General features: G+C 38.1%; 3 protein-coding genes across 7 annotated transcripts in view; 1 reads left to right on the top strand and 2 right to left on the bottom strand.

Annotated features, from left to right (window-relative positions):
• LOC309704319 (amine sulfotransferase-like) overlaps positions 1-2,210 on the bottom strand; it is a 137,880-nt gene extending 135,670 nt beyond the window's left edge. For 2 of the 5 annotated variants that reach the window (XM_082529401.1, XM_082529397.1), the window contains exon 1: positions 1,185-2,210. The gene's annotated coding sequence lies outside the window, so the exon portion shown is untranslated. Of the gene's footprint in view, positions 1-166; positions 175-557 lie in introns of those variants that run through there. The other 3 variants (XM_082529399.1, XM_082529392.1, XM_082529400.1) reach the window with 2 other exon arrangements.
• Positions 1,602-7,021, top strand: LOC309704320 (uncharacterized protein). The gene is made up of 12 exons (XM_082529403.1): positions 1,602-1,610; positions 2,275-2,438; positions 2,970-2,995; positions 3,537-3,569; positions 3,666-3,755; positions 4,167-4,238; positions 4,347-4,435; positions 4,548-4,650; positions 4,854-4,921; positions 5,159-5,237; positions 6,134-6,327; positions 6,436-7,021. Exons 6-12 carry the CDS (start codon positions 4,182-4,184, stop codon positions 6,578-6,580), a joined length of 735 nt encoding a protein of 244 aa, XP_082385529.1. The 5' UTR covers positions 1,602-1,610; positions 2,275-2,438; positions 2,970-2,995; positions 3,537-3,569; positions 3,666-3,755; positions 4,167-4,181; the 3' UTR covers positions 6,581-7,021.
• A 7,076-nt stretch (positions 7,022-14,097) lies between these two features.
• LOC309704311 (uncharacterized protein) lies at positions 14,098-18,114 on the bottom strand. The gene is made up of 4 exons (XM_082529381.1): positions 17,283-18,114; positions 16,452-17,036; positions 16,235-16,351; positions 14,098-15,249 (listed from the first exon to the last, which is right to left on the bottom strand). Exons 1-4 carry the CDS (start codon positions 17,294-17,296, stop codon positions 14,100-14,102), a joined length of 1,866 nt encoding a protein of 621 aa, XP_082385507.1. The 5' UTR covers positions 17,297-18,114; the 3' UTR covers positions 14,098-14,099.
• Between the last annotated feature and the right edge of the window lie 2,987 nt (positions 18,115-21,101).

Consider the following 21,101-nt stretch of genomic DNA (forward strand, 5'->3'; position numbering starts at 1 on the left):
AAGTACTGTTCAACAAGTGGAAGCATGCAGTCAGCTTAGACTGAGAAATCACTTGGATGAGTGAAAAAACATTTCCCCCACCAGGAAAGGTTACGTATAGATAAAAAGTCAACTTTTTTGAGATATTCACCAAGAAGTTGGACACTGGCAAACTCACTGCACTCACACTTTCAAGCAATTCACCCACTCCAGACTCTTCTCCTATAAATGCTATTTAATAAACACTCATAATTGCAATTATCATAGTCCCATTAGGAGCAATGTTAGACTTTTTTAAATTTATCTACATTAAATTGCAATTAATATGAATTACTGAAATAATTTACTCCAAATCCTCCTTGGCCACACCTCTGTTTACCGTTAATCTGAAATAATAAATAATCACTCCCATTGTAGCTTCCCATTGTAAACAACAAAGCATAGAAACAGTCTGATAATATATGCAAATAAATTCTCAAGACAGAATACTACAAAAAGAAATTCACAAAACAGATTTTTACTGAACCTGCATTACATTTAGAACCATTTTAATAGTAGAAAGGTAAGTGTTGTATTACCTGGATGTTTGCAGCAAGACCAATAGAGTGAATGTCCCGTACACCTCTTTTTATTGACATGTGTGTGCTCCGAGCCTCCACAATCTTTCACAACATTGCCACAGCATAATTTGCTGATAAGATAACATGGAGAGTCCAGAGTGCTGATTTCTTTCTTATGTTGGCATTCATTCAGAGAGTCACAGATCTCCACCTCTGGCTCTGAAGAACTGGGAGACCTCAGACTCAGAATAGTTATACAGGCACCTCTAGATTAGTTGATTGTACTTCATTAACTTTTCAAAATTAAATATGGTACACTGATTGGAGAGGGAGTTGGCAAGTTCTTACTTAGCTCAAGAAACTGTTTCAAATCTGCTTAATTAAAAACAGAAATTTTTTAATGGAAAGACAATGCATTGACTTCTCTGCCCAGTCTGGAAGGCAGCCATGCTGACATTGAATGAATGTCACACCCTGGCTCAAGAGTTATTACAAAAAAAAGGGAGAAAGACACCAAACAAAGATTTACGAATGTTTGTTTGAGTGACACCTGACTCCTTGTCCCAACCCTGATCTTCACACCAGCTTGTCAGCAGTCACCAGCTGTTCATTTCCTGTGATTACTCAGTTGCTAATTGTACTTACCTCTGTTAGTGTGCCCCAGCTCTCTCTGTGATTTCTCTAGTCTTCCATCATGTTCGCTGGTTTTCTTCTAACAACATACACACATATATATATATATATATATATATATATGGTGGAGGGTGAAGGTAACGGTGGTCCCCGTGGTAATCGGAGCACTAGGTGCGGTGACTCCCAAGCTAGGCGAGTGGCTCCAGCAGATCCCGGGAACAACATCGGAGATCTCTGTCCAGAAGAGCGCAGTCCTGGGAACAGCTAAGATACTGCGCAGGACCCTCAAGCAGTGTTGCCAACTTAGCGACTTTGTCGCTATATTTAGCGAGTTTTCAGACCCCTTAGCGACTTTTTTTCTAAAAAAAAAAGTCGCTAAAAAAGACGTAAAAGCGCGTATCGCTTTTACTCTCAACAAGCAGCGGGTGCTGTAACGCAGTCAGTTCTTTTACTCTTTTACTCTTATGCTGTTTTGTGGATCACAAGGTTTAAAACTACTTATAAACACACACACAAAGTAACTCCACCAGAGTGCCTATTTCGGGTCACTTTTGCCGGTCCAAGCCCGGGTAAAGGAGCAGGGTTGGAATTGTGACATTAAAAAAACCAATAATTGCTAAAAGAAATTTAATTTGTAGTTCTAAATAAACTCTAAATGTATTTAGGACGTTTTTTACTCACTTTATGTCCCTTCCACAATGTTATTTCTCTCTCCAACAACATAAGTTACAATTAGATTAGCATGACCAATTATGCAAATTAGGCGATGACATCATTTAGTGACTTCTAGCGACTTTTAGGACAACCAATAGTGATTTTCCTTACTGAGGAGTTGGCAACACTGCCCTCAAGCTCCCAGGCCTCTGGTAGAGGACCCGAGCTTGAAAGATAAATCGCCCGCAGGGGCGTGCTGGGTGTTTTTTTTTTTCTATACATATATACATGTGTGTATATATATATATATATATATATATGCAACTAAGAGTGAGATATATATATGTATATATCTCACTCTTTGTTTTATATATATATATATATATGGACGATCTGATATCCTTGTGTTGGTGTTGTTCCCACATCATCATGATTAATGTTGTTCCAGGTTCAACATTGCAAGTGACCAATCACGCTCTTGTGACGTCATTCCTTTGCGTCTTCGAAATACCCGCCTTCGAGAATTTTTTCGAAATACAAGTGAAGAAGCGAGAAACCGCCGCCTGTCCGCCGAATTTGAAGTCAATTTAGGATACTTTTCTTTAATAAACGGTAAGCATTATACATATGTTCCTCACTTGGCTTGCTGTTTGTTTGCTAGTGATAGGCTACTTGACGACAGCATTAGCTAACCACTATTCTCTAGACCAGCGTTCCCCAACTTTTTGGGTGTTTCGTGGCCCGGGGGTTGGGTCAGGCAAAATTGCAGTAGCTTCCCTGATCATTTTACAAACATAAGTGAAGAGAATTTGAACTAAAAGCCCTAGACTAATGGTTGTGTGCTGAATCTATGAATCAAACTGGAAACATAATTAACTGGTCCATAGCTGTGAAACTTGACATGAGTTCTTGATTCTATGGAGATTAACAGTAATCCAGAAATTTACAAATTTGTCCTGGGACATCGTGTAGATGTTGTCCCTGGGACATCGTGTAAATGTTGTCCCTGGGACACCGTGTAAATGTTGTCCCTGGGACATCGTGTGATAGCTTGTAAATAATGGAATGAAAATTATTGATTGTTATTAACTTGTGAAAAATAAGTGTGACAAATCCACATGTTATGTTCTTACACCCTTACAGAAACTGTGACTCCTTCACAATGTCAGGTAAATGTCAACTCATGTTGAATAATCAACCAATCAAGCCTTTTATTATCACATGCAATGTTACACGTACAACTGCAATGGAAATTTCACTCCCTTCTGACCATACATATATTGCTTAAACATCACATTGGGAAGACAGGTCGGAAACAGTTAGGAAGGTCAGAAAACAATTTAATTAATAGATGAGGGGAGAGGAGGAGAAAAAAGAACTACAACCAGACAAAGCTCCTAGAAGACTGAAATGGATGATGGTTGCAGCATGCAAAAAGAAAATGATATCTGTTGACTACAGCATATGCTTTCTCACAGATTACCTTGTGGGAGTAGCTGGAGTAGCTCTATTCTATTTCAAGTTTGAAATCCCTGTTTGACCAGACAAACATTTCAGATGAGGTACCTCTTGACATAAAAATCCTTTTATGTTGTCATAAAACTAATGTTAAATTCTGCTTTAAATACACTTTATTGTACAATTTACTTAATGAATCGTGTTCCTTAGTTCTGTTTTTATTTATATGTATTTATTTATTTGTTTTATAAGGTAATAGATGGCCTAATCTATTTGCAGTGTGAGGTATGTTGAAAAGCTGGTTTGATCATGATGACATAGCATGTTTACGTTTTTTGTAATGTATTTGAAAACATAGGTGTATTTATGTTATTTTTATAGAATTTCCCTCACATTTATCCAATACCAAGCCAAATCACTGGAAAATTTTTGGATGGGTCCACAAGAGCACAAAGTGCATACTTTTTGAAGGTATGACTTGGACTGTGGTAACTATGTTCTTATCACAAAGGGTTTATAAGTTGACACTATAAACAAACAGCATTTTCCAAAATTGAAGCCTTGTCAGAAGAACCTGAAAAATACCTTTCTGAAACCTTTTCTGTGTAAAGACTTGCTCAAAAGCAATGCACACAGATTAAAACATTTCTTTCTTGGCCAACTGATAAAGAACACCAAAAATTGAGTGGTACGTGTTGAGTCTGTGGTCTTGATTTGTTTCGTACACACTATAGAACTTAATTAATGTAAACAAAAAATGACACTTTCTATATGTTTGTGTATCTGCAGAATTAATTACAAGTCTCACCTGACAAGCTTTCGCAGTTTTGCAGTGTCATTCTTGACAGAAAAACATACTTGTCACATTCTTTTTATTTCCAGAAAAACATCTTTCAGATGTATGAGAAATTGATTGGAGCCTGTCTGGAAAACGGCAGCCACTGGACCTTGTTTGTAAGTTGCACAGATTTTGCACTCTCTCTAGTGCATGATACTTTTCAGTGTCCCTCATTAGGAAAGCTCAAGGCACAAGCCTACCATATCCATCTTTTTACAAAACAGTTTTGTGACATACCCAAGAGGACCATAGTCTATATGAATTCATTTGGAGAGTCGGAGGCCAGAAAAAGTGCGGTGTTGAAAAACTGGAGGTAATTAATTAACATATTTAACATAACATATTTAATTTAATTGAAATCATTACCGAACGTGGTTATTGATTTCTCTATATGCTTTTTATTTGTAATAACTGCGATCTCTCAGCTCATTTGCTTCAGCAAGAGGCTGCACTGGAGAGTGGACTTTGTCACATGTGAGCCACCCACATCAACAGGATGGGAACTCATGTGGAGTGCATGTCATAATGGTACTGAAAACTATAGCTTTAATCTATATAAGTAATGTTTACATTTTTGCCTATTCAGTTTTTAAAGCCTTAGAGGCAGGATGGTAAAATCTAAATTTTTTTTGTAGATTGAACGATTTCAGCAGTAATGCTGAAAAAAAAAATCATTTCTTTGTTAACCTAATTTCTTTTGTTCTTTTTTTTTCTTCTTCGTCAATTATTAGTTTGCCCAATCTCTCATTGACGGTAAAACACAAGTGGAGGAGTACAACACTGAAATCCCAAAGCTCAGGTCCTGACTTTGCCACTACTTATTTTCCTCAATAGGTAAAGATAGAATTAGCCGCCTTCTTTTTCTCTAACATTGGAAAATGCTGTCAGGAAGTGCAGTCAGTGCTGGTGTGTGATTGCAGCCAAAGACCGGGTACACTATGACATGTCCTTAGCCATATAGATTGTTTATATAATGGACTTTGTTCATTTGTTTTTTGTTTGTTTATTTCTTCTTCTTTTTTTTTTTAATTCACAGGTGCAGTGCCAGAAATGTGGTGCATACAAACACATGCGTTGTTCAAAGTCTGTTTGTGGCATCTGTATCTTCTGTGAGAGTAAGTTACAATATAACTAAACAATGTCCAAAAATGTTTAAAGTGAAAGATTTTTCGTAATTTTGCCTTTGCACACCAGGACTGTGTAATTAAAGTGGACATTTAAAGATCCAGTTTTTACACAAAACTATTTTAGACATAACTGTGTCGTAGTGTGGGGATTTCCCTTCACAATTAAATTGATATAGTGTTGTTTATATCATTCTTCTTTATGTAACAGCACAGTGCAGCACAGCAGAGGGAAAGGAGTTGTGCAGCATAGTAGGTGGCTATACAGGAGGAGCAATAGAAGTAGCCAGTGAAGAATGTCATCAGGGAAAGCATCAGGCAGCGAATGACAAAGGAAAAGTTCCTAAGGGAGAGAACATCTGCAGCAAATCGACAAGTAACAGTGAGATAGGAAGACTGACAGTCAGAGATGAAGGTACACAGACTGAAGACAAAGAAAAAGAAACAGAAGTATACGGCACAAGTCTGAGTACAGATAATGCTGCTGCTGCTGATGTTGACAGGATCGATGCAGATACAGAATTCCAAACTGATTCAGAAGGAACTAGTACAGTTTACAGAGTGCATGGTCGCTTATCTGTACCAAGCTCAAAAAAGAAAACCTACACAATAACAGAAGACGAGATCAAGTGCAGAATCAACGCAGAGAACACGTCAGTTCATGTTTTCAGAGGTTTGATTGGGGTAGGTATACATTTCGTGATTTTGATGTCACCTGAAATAAATCCGGGTTACTCGTATCAATAAAGTGACAATGTGGCTGGAAATTGTGCATTTGCTGCAACATATACACAATTACACCATGTAAACAAAAGCATTTAACTTTGTTTGTGTGTGTGTGTGTGTCTCTCTCTGCTCTTTTGGTGTTTGCACTTTTTCTTTTTTAGGGCCGTAAAGCCAAACTGCCCGCAATGATTCTTGACAGGCCTAAGAAGGCCAAAACTAAAGTAACAGTGTTTAGTGTTCTGAGTGAAGAGGAGGCTGGGGAGCTAGCCCTCAGGTTTGCCGGAAGATTGGCCTGCGATGTCACAAGAGACATGGTCTGTAAAGGCATTGACCATTCAAGTGCTGATATGACAAAGTAAGTTAGTAAAATAATATGAAAGTTGTATCTTTTTTTGTATTATTTGTCATTTCCCCGTATTTGGGTTATTGGTGTAACATTGTTAATCTTACTTTCTAATAACAGACACACCCTTCGCAAAATCCAACACAACCTTAAACATGAACTGACTGATTCCTCAACCTTCAGTTTGCTGACACACACCTTTGGCCCTGCTGCACTGGATTCTGTCATTTTGTTCCTGTGTGAAAAACTTGATCTTGTCTCTTGAATAATGAAACCTTTTGTTTGTTCTGTAAATCAGAATCTTGAAAATTGTTCACTGTTGTTCTAAGTTTGTGTTAACTATTTGGCAAAAATGTTTGGTTCCTAATCCAAACAGGATAATGACTGTTCTAACACGTATCTTAAAAATGCTACAAAGAAAGAAAATTATCACATGTTTCAATATGAATGTAACTGTGTCACACTCGGTTTGTAGTAGCTTTCCTGTTTTATTTTGAGTTTTGGTATGTTTACACTGTTGTCATTTTTATTTCCCTTGTGTTCGTCTTCCCTTATTAATTTTACTGTATTTAATTAGTCTGATTTAATAACTTATAATTATTAACTTTCCAGTGTGTGTGGATTATTGTTTGTTTGATTTCTGCCTGTCTTTTCTATTAAAGATTTGGACTTTTGGACTATTAGTGGACCTCGTAGGTTTTTATTCTGTGCAATTAGTAATTGACTGGGTTTAATTTAGTGGCCTGGAAAACAGGCCCTAGGGATCTGGTCATTTTAACCCCCTAAGACCCGAAATCTTCCATGGCATGCATTTTTAATTTCTCTTTGATATTTGGCCAGATTGGAACCCAGATTGGAAATCTCAAAGCACCACTTCAATGCCAAATTAAACATTTCAACTCACAAGTAGTTATATAAAATACTGCATACAGCCTATAGGAATAACTTTAACAACTGGAAAGGAAAGTTTTTTGCAGCCCATGCTGCAGCTATAGCATTAGATTCTGGCATGTTATAACTGTTTTGAAAAGGAATTATTTCAAAATTAATAGCTGTCAATGTATTATTTACCTCGGGGAAGTTGGGAAATGCTCACAAACTATTCCAAGAAAAGTTTCCAGGGTTTTCTGACTTTCATTGCTGACAATAGCATAGGCCACAGGGACTCCATGCCCATGATCATCTCTTACAACAAGTGTGAATAAGGGAAATGAATACTGGTTAACGCAGTGCGTGGTGTCAACAAATACTAACTGTTTTGCATAGTTCTCCATGTTTGATTTCATTACAGGTGTCTGCAAAACAATTAGGTCTTGGTCAGATGTGTATGGTTGATAGAAGAGATGTTTTCCATTAAGTAAGGTATGTGCACTTTGACTGTCTCCACAGTTAATGTCACGTGGTGTGACAAAATGCCCTCTGTTGTGAAGATCTCTGTGTCTGTTAAGGAAAATGTTATAAAACACTTCTTCAGTAAAGACTCAGAGAAGAGAAACACACAGAACTTCTTGCTAGCAAGGGCAGCCTCCAGACAGAGAGACTCGCCCTGAGCACTGCCCCTGTCTTTATTTTATACTTCAGTGTGTGTGTGTGTGTGTGTCCTGCTGATCAAAGGGTCATATAACATGAAGGCACAAAAGGTACATCCTTGGTCACAAAGAGGGCAGTCTCCCCCTCACCCTAAATAACATGGTGAGGAAGTCCAGCAGTTCATCTATATGTAAAGAAGCACTTAAACTAAAACAGACATAGCTACGTTAATCCTACCGTAAAACAATAAAACAAGGTACGAACTCTCATGCTCCCAGGACGTGGGGGTGCATTCCTGGAGTGCACACCAAGCCTGCAGCCTGTTAGAGATCACACACAATTGATTATATGCCTCTAAGTATACATGGTTGAATATTTCCTAATACAAATAACTACATGCAGTATTCTATCATATGCAAACTTATATCACTAAAAGATTATACTGACTACTAAATACAATTTTCCATTGACAGTGTCCATGTTCTTTGGCCCATTTATGACATTCGGTTAGTATGATGGCTGGCTTAGTTCCAAGGGAAAGCAGTTCCTCAATCTTCCTCCTCAAATCACTGGAAATATTGTTGAAATGTGCGTCTTTTGGGTCCGAAGGATCATGCCCATCATGCTTATCATATGTATGCTGCAGGATGACTGTGTGGTCTTTCCAACATTTGAGTACTTTAAATGAAACATAGGCCTTACAGCCCACTGCTCTGTAGCTGTTTCGACTTTTTTTTCCAGCTCTGATGCAGTTGAATTTGTAATAGTCTCTTTTCCTGTCTTTACCTGAGGCCACATTTAAACATTTATAATGTCCATGAAGGGTTAATGAGTTCAATTTTTCTAACACAACACTGAATGGGTCCTCCTGGCATTGTGACACATGCACACAAAGTTGTGTATCTTTTCCAGTTCTTTTTTTTTCGTCATTCAGAACACTTCTTCTAATTATATCGTCCATTTCTGGTGGAAAAATAACAAAGGTTGAATTAGTCAATATTCATTAATTCATTTTAACTTGTTTTGGGGTTTTTTGCAATACAATGTGGTTATTAAATATAATCTTAAATATATACAGTGGGGCAAAAAAGTATTTAGTCAGCCACCGATTGTGCAAGTTCCCCCACTTAAAATGATGACAGAGGTCAGTAATTTGCACCAGAGGTACACTTCAACTGTGAGAGACAGAATGTGAAAAAAAAAATCCATGAATTCACATGGTAGGATTTGTAAAGAATTTATTCGTAAATTAGGGTGGAAAATAAGTATTTGGTCACCTCAAACAAGGAAAATCTCTGGCTCTCACAGACCTGTAACGTCTTCTGTAAGAAGCTTTTCTGTCCCCCACTCGTTACCTGTATGAATGGCACCTGTTTGAACTCATCATCTGTATAAAAGACACCTGTCCACAGCCTCAAACAGTCAGACTCCAAAGTCCGCCATGGCCAAGACCAAAGAGCTTTCGAAGGACACCAGGAAAAGTATTGTAGACCTGCACCAGACTGGGAAGAGTGAATCTACAATAGGCAAGCAGCTTGGTGTGAAAAAATCAACTGTGGGAGCAATCATCAGAAAGACATACAAGACCACTGATAATCTCCCCCGATCTGGGGCTCCACGCAAGATCTCATCCCGTAGGGTCAAAATGATCATGAGAACGGTGAGCAAAGATCCCAGAACCACACGGGGGGACCTGGTGAATGACCTGCAGAGAGCTGGGACCAAAGTAACAAAGGTCACCATCAGTAACACACTACAACGGCAGGGAATCAAATCCCGCAGTGCCAGACGTGTTCCGCTGCTGAAGCCAGTGCATGTCCAGGCCCGTCTGAAGTTTGCCAGAGAGCACATGGATGATACAGCAGAGGATTGGGAGAATGTCATGTGGTCAGATGAAACCAAAGTAGAACTTTTTGGTATAAACTCAACTCGTCGTGTTTGGAGGAAGAAGAATACTGAGTTGCATCCCAAGAAAACCATACCTACTGTGAAGCATGGGGGTGGAAACATCATGTTATGGGGCTGTTTTTCTGCCAAGGGGACAGGACGACTGATCCGTGTTAAGGACAGAATGAATGGGGCCATGTATCGTGAGATTTTGAGCCAAAACCTCCTTCCATCACTGAGAACTTTGAAGATGAAACGAGGCTGGGTCTTCCAACATGACAATGATCCAAAACACACCGCCCGGGCAACAAAGGAGTGGCTCTATAAGAAGCATTTGAAAGTCCTGGAGTGGCCTAGCCAGTCTCCAGACCTCAACCCCATAGAAAATCTGTGGCGGGAGTTGAAAGTCCGTGTTGCTCGGCGACAGCCCCAAAACATCACTGCTCTCGAGAAGATCTGCATGGAGGAATGGGCCAAAATACCAGCTACTGTGTGTGCAAACCTGGTAAAGACCTATAGTAAACGTTTGACCTCTGTTATTGCCAACAAAGGTTATGTTACAAAGTATTGAGTTGTATTTTTGTTATTGACCAAATACTTATTTTCCACCCTGATTTACGAATAAATTCTTTACAAATCCTACCATGTGGATTCATGGATTTTTTTTTCACATTCTGTCTCTCACAGTTGAAGTGTACCTCTGGTGCAAATTACTGACCTCTGTCATCATTTTAGGTGGGGAACTTGCACAATCGGTGGCTGACTAAATACTTTTTTGCCCCACTGTATATATACAATATAAAACAAACAGGGACTAAAAGAAGCTAAACTTTCATATGGTATGTCTCTGGCAACTTTAACATGATGTCCCAGGGACAACATTTACATCATTGTGAAGTTTGCGGACGACACTACAGTGGTGGGTCTTATCACCAACGGTGATGAGACGGCTTACAGGGAGGAGGTCAGCGCCCTGACCCACTGGTGTCAAGACAACCATCTCACCCTCAACGTCGCAAAGACAAAGGAGTTGATAGTGGACTTCCGGAGGTGCAGAGAAGTACACACCCCCATCACCATCAACGGCGCTGCTGTGGAGAGAGTCAGCAGCTTCCGGTTCCTTGGAGTACATCTGGCTGAGGATCTTACGTGGTCAGTACACACAAACAAAACAGTGAAGAAGGCGCAGCAGCGCCTCTTCTTTCTCAGGAGACTGAAAAGATTCGGCATGAGCCCCCGCATCCTCAGGACCTTCTATCACTGTGCCATTGAGAGCATCCTCACTGGATGCATCACCACCTGGTATGGCAACAGCACCGCCTACAACCGCAAAGCTCTCCAGCGAGTAGTGCGGTGCTCTGAACGGATAATTGGAGGTGAGCTTCCCTCCCTCCAAGACATCTACAGGAAGCGCTGCCTGAGGAAAGCGGGGAGGATCATCAAGGACTCTAGTCACCCCAGCCATAAACTGTTCAGACTGCTTCCATCAGGAAGGAGGTTCTGCAGCATCCGGTCCCGTACCAGCAGACTGAGAGACAGCTTTTTCCATCAGGCCATCAGACTGCTGAACACGTCATAGACACCTCAGCTTCACTACTGGAACTTCAACATTATGCACTCCACACTGTATATAAATGCCACTTGTTTTGCACATATTCAACTCTGTATATTTTATATATTTTATTATTATTATTATTTTTTTTTTTTTTTTTTTTTTTTTACTATTTAATTTGTAAAAATGTGTATACACACACACACACACACACACACACACGTAGGAAAATATTTAGTATACACATCCAGAAATGCATACACTATTATATATTGTACATATATTTATTAGTTTCAGGTTGGCCATTCTTGTATTTTGCTCGTTTGTGCTGTTGTGTTTGCACATCTCTGTTGCTTGTGGGGCTCGCACACAAGAATTTCACTCGCATGTGCTGTGCCAGTGTGCCTGCACATGTGATGTGACAATAAAAGTGATTTGATTTGATTTGATTTGATGTCCCTGGGACAACATTTACACGATGTCCCAGGACAAATTTGTAAATTTCTGGATTACTGTTAATCTCCATAGAATCAAGAACTCATGTCAAGTTTCACAGCTATGGACCAGTTATTTATGTTTCCAGGTGATAGTTTGATTCATAGATTTAGCACACAACCATAAGTCTAGGCCTTTTAGTCCAGATTCTCTTCAATTATGTTTGTAAAATGATCAGGGAAGCTACTGCAATTTTGTCTGACATTGTTATGACAGCTATATTCACCTGTACATTTATTATATATCATAATATATTGACGGGAGAGCTATATTCACCTGTACTTTCATAATAAATCATAATACATTGATTAATAAACTCTCTTTTCCAAAGATGAGTGATTCCTCAATCAGATACAGGGCTCGCAAAATCGCTAGCCCGACGTCCTGGGGCTAGCGATTTTTCCAGTTGGGCTACCAAAATCTATCTCTGCCCTGCCCGTCCGGCTATTGTAGGAAGGAAAAATATATGTTAATGCTTTTGCATTCTTTCGGAAATGTAGCTGGGTAATTATATCATTGGCATCGGTGAGCCACTGTCAATATGTGACATATTGAAATCGCGTTTGAATTTGCGCTTGTTTTTTTGCTTTCACTTTGCAATCGTGCGAACTGTGTATAGAGAGCGACAGCACTGATCTGTGAGTGATGATAATTTGTGCACCAATTCCTCTGACATCGTCTTATTAATCGTTAGCTTACTATGCAAACATGACAAGTGAAATCTCCCGCAGCAAGCTTAAACATGTGAGAAGTTGATCGCGCAGAGAATCGCTGAGCTTATGTGTGTGTGTGTGTGTAAAAGCAGCAGGATATATATTTTAGTTCTGCTGAGCCAAATAAGACAGGTCAGGGTGAAGAAGTGACAGCCAAAGAAAAGCTTACCACAAATTATGACAAATCAGACTATAAGGCAAAAAGAAAGTGCAGCTTTATGGTTTCATGGACAAAATAATTTCTGTGGCTGCAATATGACGAGCTAAATAACCAGGGCTGCACATGAGTGGTCCGCAGGTGCGCATTCGTTGTCAAAATAAAAAACACGCACAAGGGTTAGGGTTAAATTTAAAAACTGTACTTTTGAGTTAAAATATATATTTATAATTTTAATAAATGACAAATTAAAAAGGCATGAAAATTTTTTTGTATCGAAAAAATATCGAACCGTCACACCAAAGTATCGAACCGAACCGAACCGAACCGTGAATTTTGTGTATCGTTGCACCCCTAATAAGCATGTATTTGAATCTGTAAATATCCAAATGCTGAATCAGTGGCATTATCCCATATTGTTCTGTGGATAAGACAGAAAATATAAATTTTTGATAGGAAACTGTTCTCAAAGTACACTGTGAGATAGAGCTGTGCAGGAGGTGAGATTTTAAAAAAATCATTTTCCAGAATCTGTTTACTTGCTCTTTAATTGTTTGCTGTTTAAGCCCCCAGTACCAGCTGTTTCCCAAATCTCTGTGAATGGTACTCATGGCCACTGATCAATTGTGATTGATCAATAATTTTTTAGTGGTTGTTAATCAATGGTCATGACAATTTACATATTAATGGAGAAACTGACCTCACAGCCCATTGTTTGTCAGTGGGGTCGTTTCAGTCATTATAGAAATATACTGTTTATATGGTTGGGGAACCTGCAGTCAGCTGAGGCTGAAGAATTAACTTTGATGAGTGACGAAACGAACTGAAAACTCTACGTCTAGATGAACAGAATCAATTTTTTGGAATTTCCTTACCTGGATGATTGAGCATGCATCAAAACATTAATAACTGATATATGAAATAATCTCACAACTGGTATGCTTGACACCATTGTTTTAGGGTATCCATATGACATACAAAATATGATTAATAATTTCTAGGAAATCAAGATTTGTAAATTGAGAGGTCTAAAGCTAATTAACAATCAGCTAAAAGCTAAATTGCACTGACTGCTGAAAAGAGTACAGGCTTTATTTCATATATGGTTTGACCACCTAACATGGATCTGAATCAGCAAACAGTTACACAATGAGTCTGTCCATTGATCCCCACACCGTACTACTGTTACATTCCAATAAAGAAAATGTTGTGGGGGAAAATAAGAATTGGAGAAGGCAGAATCATAAGCAAAAGAAACTATTACAAAGTCTAAATTAATATTGGTACGCTGATATTTCTGAGAGCAACAAGAAAGATGTTAGCAAAACTTTGATCCTGACAAAAGAAAGAGAATATAGCTCAAGAAATTGGTCAGAATTTCCACACAAGTCCACATTAGCCACAAAAACCAAAGATAAAGTGGCACACTTTCGTACTCCTCGATGTCAACTTAAGTACTCTTGGTAAATGTACCACAGAGCCATGCAGCACACCCTAATAAGCCTAGGATGACAATAAATAAAGAAATCTCTCTTTTGAGTTTCAGTTTGCTGCCTCTTTGTTTGTTCTCAAAAGATACAGACTTTCTATTGTGCATAATTTCTCTCTCTTTTTCATTCATTTCCACAAAAGACACAGACTGTTTTTTCTGTACTTGTCTTTTCATTTCTGGATAAAAAGGCATCTCTAGGAAAGCTTTCTTTTTGTCTGATGTCTTCAGACCTTCATTCAGAGAGTCACGGATGTTTTGCCATGACTTCATCTCTGACTTCCAAAGTGAAGCTCTGGCGCTGATGAACTTTGAGGTTTTAGTTTTGTTGGCTTTACCCAGACTGATGCTTTCTTGACAAATGGAGATGATGTCCATGCCTAGAAAGAAAGCATTTAGTGCAATGGCACTAGCTCTGCCTGCCTTAGAGAGAGCAAGAGACCCTTTGAATGTTTTCTGACTCATTTCTGGGATTCCTGGGACCATCTTGGGTGCATTACTTAATGCTTTACTTTTCTGGGCCACCATCTTGCCAGAACCTGTAACCAGGTTTTTAGATATTACCAATTTAACATTCGAAGCATCTTTAACCAGGGTGTGTACCTTCTTTCCAACTGACCCAACTTTTCCAAATCCCATGCACATATTTTTATAAAAACCCACTTCTATGTTATCAGTTGGTTGACTGATCACCTTTCCCAGACAATTCTTAATATTTTGCACATCTTTCATGAACTTCTGAAAGACTTTATTGGCTTTGTTTTTTTCTCTTCTTTTAACTCTCATCTCTGTGAATGTGGTCACAGCACTGTTGGTTCCACTCAAGATTCCCATTGCTGTCCCACCTATTGACAGACCCAGAGATGCGCCTGCTGTTACAGGACTTAACGCCAAACCAACAATGGACAGCACACCTCCCACCGCTCCCACTGAGCTGCCTGTTATGCTAGAGATTTTTGCTCCCTTATTCATTCTATCTAACTGTACAGCACACTGCTCCAGGTCTTCTAGGAACTTCAGCATATCCGGCTGTCGGTTTTGGACCACTTTGATGAAGTCAGAACAGGACTTTTCCTGGAATAAAAACACCATCCGGAAGTTTGTGTCCATCCTTAGTGAGGAAGAAGAAAGTTTTAAACTCTGTAATTTTGTGCTCTTAAGTGAAAGTAATTAGTTAAATGACAGACAAGAACATTATAATATGTTAAAATAAAATATTTGCTTTGATAATAAATTTTTTTTTATTGAAAATGCAAATATTAGAAAATACTGAAAAGCATTTTTAAATGCTTCCACAATCTTGTGCTGCCTTACCTCTCTGAGCTTCTTCATTCCTACACACTGTCAGTCTCACAGGGCAGCTGGCCAGCTGCTCCTGGAAGTACTGAAATCTAGGAGGAAGCTCAGAGGGGACAGGGCTTTTTCTAGCGTTCCTCCTAAATTATGGAATAACTTGCCCTTGGATGTTAGAGGGGTCCATTCGCTGTCCACTTTTAAAACGTGAAGAAAAAAAACTTTTTTATTCTTTGGTTTTTGGCCCTCTTGTAAATTTGTTTTTTATTGATATTTTATGTATTTTTTTAAATTTAATTTCAATGTACAGCACTTTGTGTCAGCTGTGGTTGTTTTAAAGTGCTTTGGATAGACGGGTGGATATACCTGACCTTCAAAGTGAAACATTCCATAATTTGATTGAGTCTTTTTTTTTGTGATCTAAGCTCTAGTAGGACCACTAGTATTAGTGAAAACATTCAACTGTTAATTTGATGCAATTTTAATGCCCTAGAATTTTACCTTTTCTTTACTTTTAAATGTTTCTTCTTCTTTTTTCAATTTCTCTTTTCTTTCAATTTTTTGAGGTACAAAATTACCCTGGTTATGTTTATAACCAGGTTATGGCAAAAATTCTGATTAAATTTAAAATAAGTCTATAAGAAGACCATTCTTTGCTGACCCATTCAATCACAATAGTTCCTTTAAATCTCTCACATGACCATATATAGCATCATAAACGCCTCACTTTAGAGATATGGAATTTCAGATATTATTCTGACAGATAAAGATTTGTGAGTGATGCTGTGTACTGATAGACTTACCTGATTTCTTCAAGCAGATAAATATGATGAAGCATACCTTGCATGCCAGCCTCAGACAAATCCACATTCAAGTCTACCACAGCCTTTGTGCTCTTCAGCCAGATATTATTTATGGTACTGTGGAAGAAACACTTACACTTCTTATGTGTTCTTGCTTCTGTAGTAAGATAAGAATTGAATAACTGAAAAACAAAATATGGTATTTACTAAATGTTACCTTTCCTCCAGCTTCTCATGGATTTCCTGGGAGGTCACTATGTATCTGTCCAGCTGATATGCCAGCACATCCACATTCTCAAGTTTTGGGCGGAAGAAGACTTTTGAATCTCTTTTAAACTCCAGCAGCAGAGGGCAGATTTGTTGTGCAGCACTGATGACAGACTGAATATGTTCAAGTCTGATCCCTTCAGGCAGGTGTAACTCCTGGTTCTCTTTAAATACCTGCAGTGAGGTGACTGCCAGCTTCTCCACTGCATCCAAGAAAGGCTGGAGTTTCTCCTGGCCTCTCAAAACGTACTCCAACACTTCAGTCAGCTCCTTCTCCAGCTTTTCACGCCTGCTATCTGCACTTACTTTGTTCTTCATGAATTTCAGAAAGGTCTTGCACTTTTCCTCTGAATTGTAAACATGTGTGATTTTCAGGTCTAGTGCGTCAATGCCATCTTTGATGTCCATCAAGGTGTCTAACTCAGTCTTTGTGCGCAGCAGCCATTTAGGGAACCCCTCACAGAATCCTGTCACAGTGTGGATGTAGGTCAGGGTGTCTGTGATGTAGTGGCATAAGGCCGTCTGTAGCTCCTTTCTATAACATAAAACAATATTGTCTGTATGTTGATTTATCTAGGCTGATATGGAGTAATAAAAAAACAACTTACTTGAAACTTTTTTTTACTTGTTATTCTTTTTCTTATTCTTATTTCCATAAAACACTGAATAAGAAAAACATGTTTTCTGATTTTTCATTAAATATAATTACCCGAGCAGCTTATACTAATGTTTTTGCAGTATATAATGTGGCCAGTCATAGCATAGATCATTTTTACTTTACCTTTTTCCTGACATCCTTTGCTTTCATGTGGTACACTGTCTTCTTCTGGTTTATTTTGTTTGCCAGGAAAAAAGTAAGGATTGAAAAGGATTTAATTTAAGCAGAGATGTCAGTTAGTATGGTTGCGGAGCTTTGTTTTAAAACCTTCATTCGGGTAAGTTTGGTTGGTTTTGCTTTCACTTCTGATATATAAAAAGTACAGAGAAACCACACCCTCTTCTGTCGTTGTCTCTTAAAGGTCTGGTTACACTCTCTATAAATCAATCAAATCAAGAAATTAATGTTTTATATATAATAATTTGATCTCTTCAAGTAAAGAAAATCAAAGCCGATTGGAAAAAAAAAAAAAAAAAAGATCTGTCAACGTCTCATTCACCTAGCGGTGCTCAAAGAGTTAAAATATGTTCTCTACTGGAGTCCTACATCATGTGACAAATATGGCCAATGTTATTGGTTGTGCCTTTCAGGGAGCTCTGTTAAGTTTTAGCAGAGGCAAGCCTGCGCTGCGAGGAAATTGTGCCGAAAAGTGATTGCCTGCCAGAAAGTGATTGCCGTCCATGGGAACGCGCGCAGCCGCTTACAGCTGCAGCGCCCGGATTACTTGCGTTGAAAGCTACTTCCGTGCAACTGATATAAAAAACCCAAAAACATGTATGCGCGTTTGTGGAACTTTAACGTGTCTTCTAACCGAATTATGACGCTTGTCAGAAGGTTGCTTTCAGTGTGTGGCACAGTCACGAATGACTACACGCATCAGGTTTAGTATATTTACTCGCGTTGTTCATATTTTTTGTAAGACTGTCGAATAGTAGTTAAAACAATAAAGACCTATTGTGCCAGTATCACTATGACTCTTTCTTGTTTGTTCAGAATAATGGCTGAGAACATGCCATTTTAGGGCTACCAAAAATGACCGTGGCCTATAACTTGTCACTGAAACATTTCTGCTTCAAACTTGTTGGAAATCATCCAGAAGGGTTAAATGTGACACATTATATCACAAACAGTCCCTTTGAACTGTTGAATAACTTTTAAAAGAACATTTATAACGACAATAGTCATTTTCAAGCTGCCAAAAAGTGATTGCCGCCTATATCTTGTCACTGAAACAACATTTCTGCTTCATACTTGTTGGATATCACCCAGAAGGGCTATATGTGACATATTATATCCCAAAAAGTTCCTTTAGAACTATTTAATAACTTTTAGAGGAACATTAACACTGATAATATGCCATTTTCAAGCTGCCAAAAAGTTAATTACGCTCAGCCATTGTTGTGAGTGCGCACGCCAAGGGGCTGCGAGACATTTATACAGCCGTATTTCACACATGACTATGAAAGGTGAAAGAGGAAGTAGTTCCTTTGAATGTAGACAATCCGAATGTTATAGTTTCTTTTCACTGTGTTCCTGTTAATGATAAACTACAAATTTACCCGAAATTACTAAAATATCGATACTTTAATGTGAGAATCAATTCTAAACCATAAATGATTGGTATCGGTGGAATCGATATTTCAGGATCGATCCGCACATCACTAGCATGCTGTTCTAAATCCTCCACTCTCCTTTCTAAGAGCTGGATTGTTTTATCCTTTTTGTTAATCAAGCTTTTTAATTCTTTGATTTGGTCCATTAAATTCGTTAACAGTCCTTGTTGCTTAACTATTCTTTTGACATCTGTTGACAACGAGTTAAGCGACAGCTTAATCTCCTCCAAATCTTCTTCAATTTTTCTCATCTTTGCCATTTCTCCTTTTTGTTTAAAGTCCGCTTAAAGTTAAATTATGATGATTATTATATACACATTAATGAATAGATATTTCAATGCATATGATTTTGAAAAGTATAATTAGTGTGAATGCTTGAAAAGCATTCACAGTATTGTTATTCTAATCTTTATTAGTGTGAATGCTTGAAAAGCATTCACAGTATTGTTATTCTAATCTTTATTATTAGTGTGAATGCTTGAAAAGCATTCACAGTATTGTTATTCGAATCTTTATTATTGTGTGGATGCTTTAAGCATCCACACTATTGAGTTCCTGTTTCTCTTTATTCTTTATACTTTATTATTATTATTATTCCAGTTGCTTCCGTACACTTTTTGGCACTTAACTACTTCCACAATTTTCAGCCGATTTTCACCGTTCAAATTTTAAACTATTCTGCTATTTTTGCTCTTTCTAGCTATGATTTTTGCTATTTTTAACTATTATACTTTTTAAAATATTCCACTTTTTTCCTTTAATTTGTCCCATTGAAATGAATGGGAAACTTCTGCAATTCTGCTAAAATTTGCTTGTTTTTGAAACTTAACTACTTCCTCATATTTTCACCTAGAACAACCATTCAAACTTTAAAATGTTCATAAATTATTGGGCTATTCAGGTATGATTCAGCTTTTTGAAATCTTTTACTGTTTTACTTTTATGCCTCTTAAAGTTTTGAGTTGCAAAATTGTGATTTTTCACAAAATACATGCGTTGTTATGGTTGCTATGCTCTTGGCTTCCAGTGTGCCACTGAAGCTTTTGCAGTCTTCTCTTCATGTCCGAACAACTGTTTGCTACTTGCTCAATTTTCACTCAACTTCCACAAATTATACATCAAAACGTAGGTATTTTTGCTGGCTTTCAGAAAATGTCACCATCATTGTTGTGGGATTTATAGAATTTTGGCAAATCTCCTCAGACTAACACAAGGTCAGAAAGCTCTCCATATAAAGTCAATGGAGAGTTTGTTCAAAATCACCGCTGCATTTCTGTAATGAGAGGCATATTCGAATCGTCATATCTCCTTAACGAAGCAAAGTTAAGACATGAGGCTTGTCCCGGTATATCTTCAGACACTCGTGACGCTCACAATTCAAGAATTTCTTTCTCACCTATTACCGTTCTGAAATGAGTTGGACTTGTTTGAGGGTAGGAAATTTGTCCTTCGCTCAGATTTCTTCAGATTTCAAACCCTGGAAATGAACCACTTTTTTCTCTCGTCATAACTTTTTGTTGGATTTCCACAGAGACCTGAAAATTTCCATGATTGTTCACCAAAGCCTGCTGTCTCTTACGGTGAAAGAATGATATCGATACTCCAAATAGATTTAGAGTTAGAAAGCGTTGTTTGAGGGCAAGTCAAGGCAGTTTTTGCTTCGCTCTGCTCAGTTATGGTGCATTAGAAGTCAAATATCTTTAATAATTCATATTTTAATGATAAATTGTTAACACTGGAAGATTCCCCCATCTCTTCTGAACAAAACGGTGTAAGAATGACCGCTCTAGCCCCTACGGTTAGGAAATTATGGTCATTTGTTTGAGGGGAGTCCTCACTATGAGAAATAGGCTGCAATAATCCTGTGCCTCTCTGTCCTGCGTGTGTAAAAAGATGCACCTGTTTTGGCGGGAAAACGTAAAAAGCCACTCTGATTGGTGGATTTAAATGCGGCAGCTCTCTCCCTCTGTGTGTGTGTGTGTGTTTGTTTAGTGGGAGAGAGAGGACCCTGCCCTTATTTGGCAGCATGTCATTGTAGGATTTAAATTGAATATAGTTAGACTGGTTGACTGGATTAGAGCCTGTGTTTGTGTGTCCCTCTGTGCGTTTGTGTTTCAATATGCCTCCATATTTGTAATTTTGTAAGTTATTACTATTCTGCTAAATCATACTATTTCTGCTTTTCGTAAGATTTGTGCCTAATATAGTATTTCTGCTAAATTATAGTATTTATTCTTTTTATAGGATTTGTGCCTAACATAGTATTTCTGCTAAATTATAGTATTTCTGCTTTTTATACTATTTGTGCCTAATATAGTATTTCTGCTTT

Source organism: Aulonocara stuartgranti (genome assembly GCF_965226115.1).
Source record: "Aulonocara stuartgranti genome assembly, chromosome: 4".
Lineage (NCBI taxonomy): Eukaryota > Metazoa > Chordata > Actinopteri > Cichliformes > Cichlidae > Aulonocara > Aulonocara stuartgranti.

What these genes read in the sequence shown, in the direction of transcription:
- LOC309704320 (XM_082529403.1), top strand. Translation starts at nt 4,182, where the DNA reads ATGTATGAGAAATTGATTGGAGCCTGTCTGGAAAACGGCAGCCACTGG. An exon ending in GCGGTGTTGAAAAACTGGAG is followed by an intron (nt 4,436 to 4,547) that starts GTAATTAATTAA and finishes GCGATCTCTCAG; the next exon opens with CTCATTTGCTTCAGCAAGAG. An exon ending in GTGGAGTGCATGTCATAATG is followed by an intron (nt 4,651 to 4,853) that starts GTACTGAAAACT and finishes GTCAATTATTAG; the next exon opens with TTTGCCCAATCTCTCATTGA.
- LOC309704311 (XM_082529381.1), bottom strand. An exon ending in CATGAGAAGCTGGAGGAAAG is followed by an intron (nt 16,352 to 16,451) that starts GTAACATTTAGT and finishes TTTCTTCCACAG; the next exon opens with TACCATAAATAATATCTGGC. An exon ending in TATCTGCTTGAAGAAATCAG is followed by an intron (nt 15,250 to 16,234) that starts GTAAGTCTATCA and finishes TTCCTCACTAAG; the next exon opens with GATGGACACAAACTTCCGGA.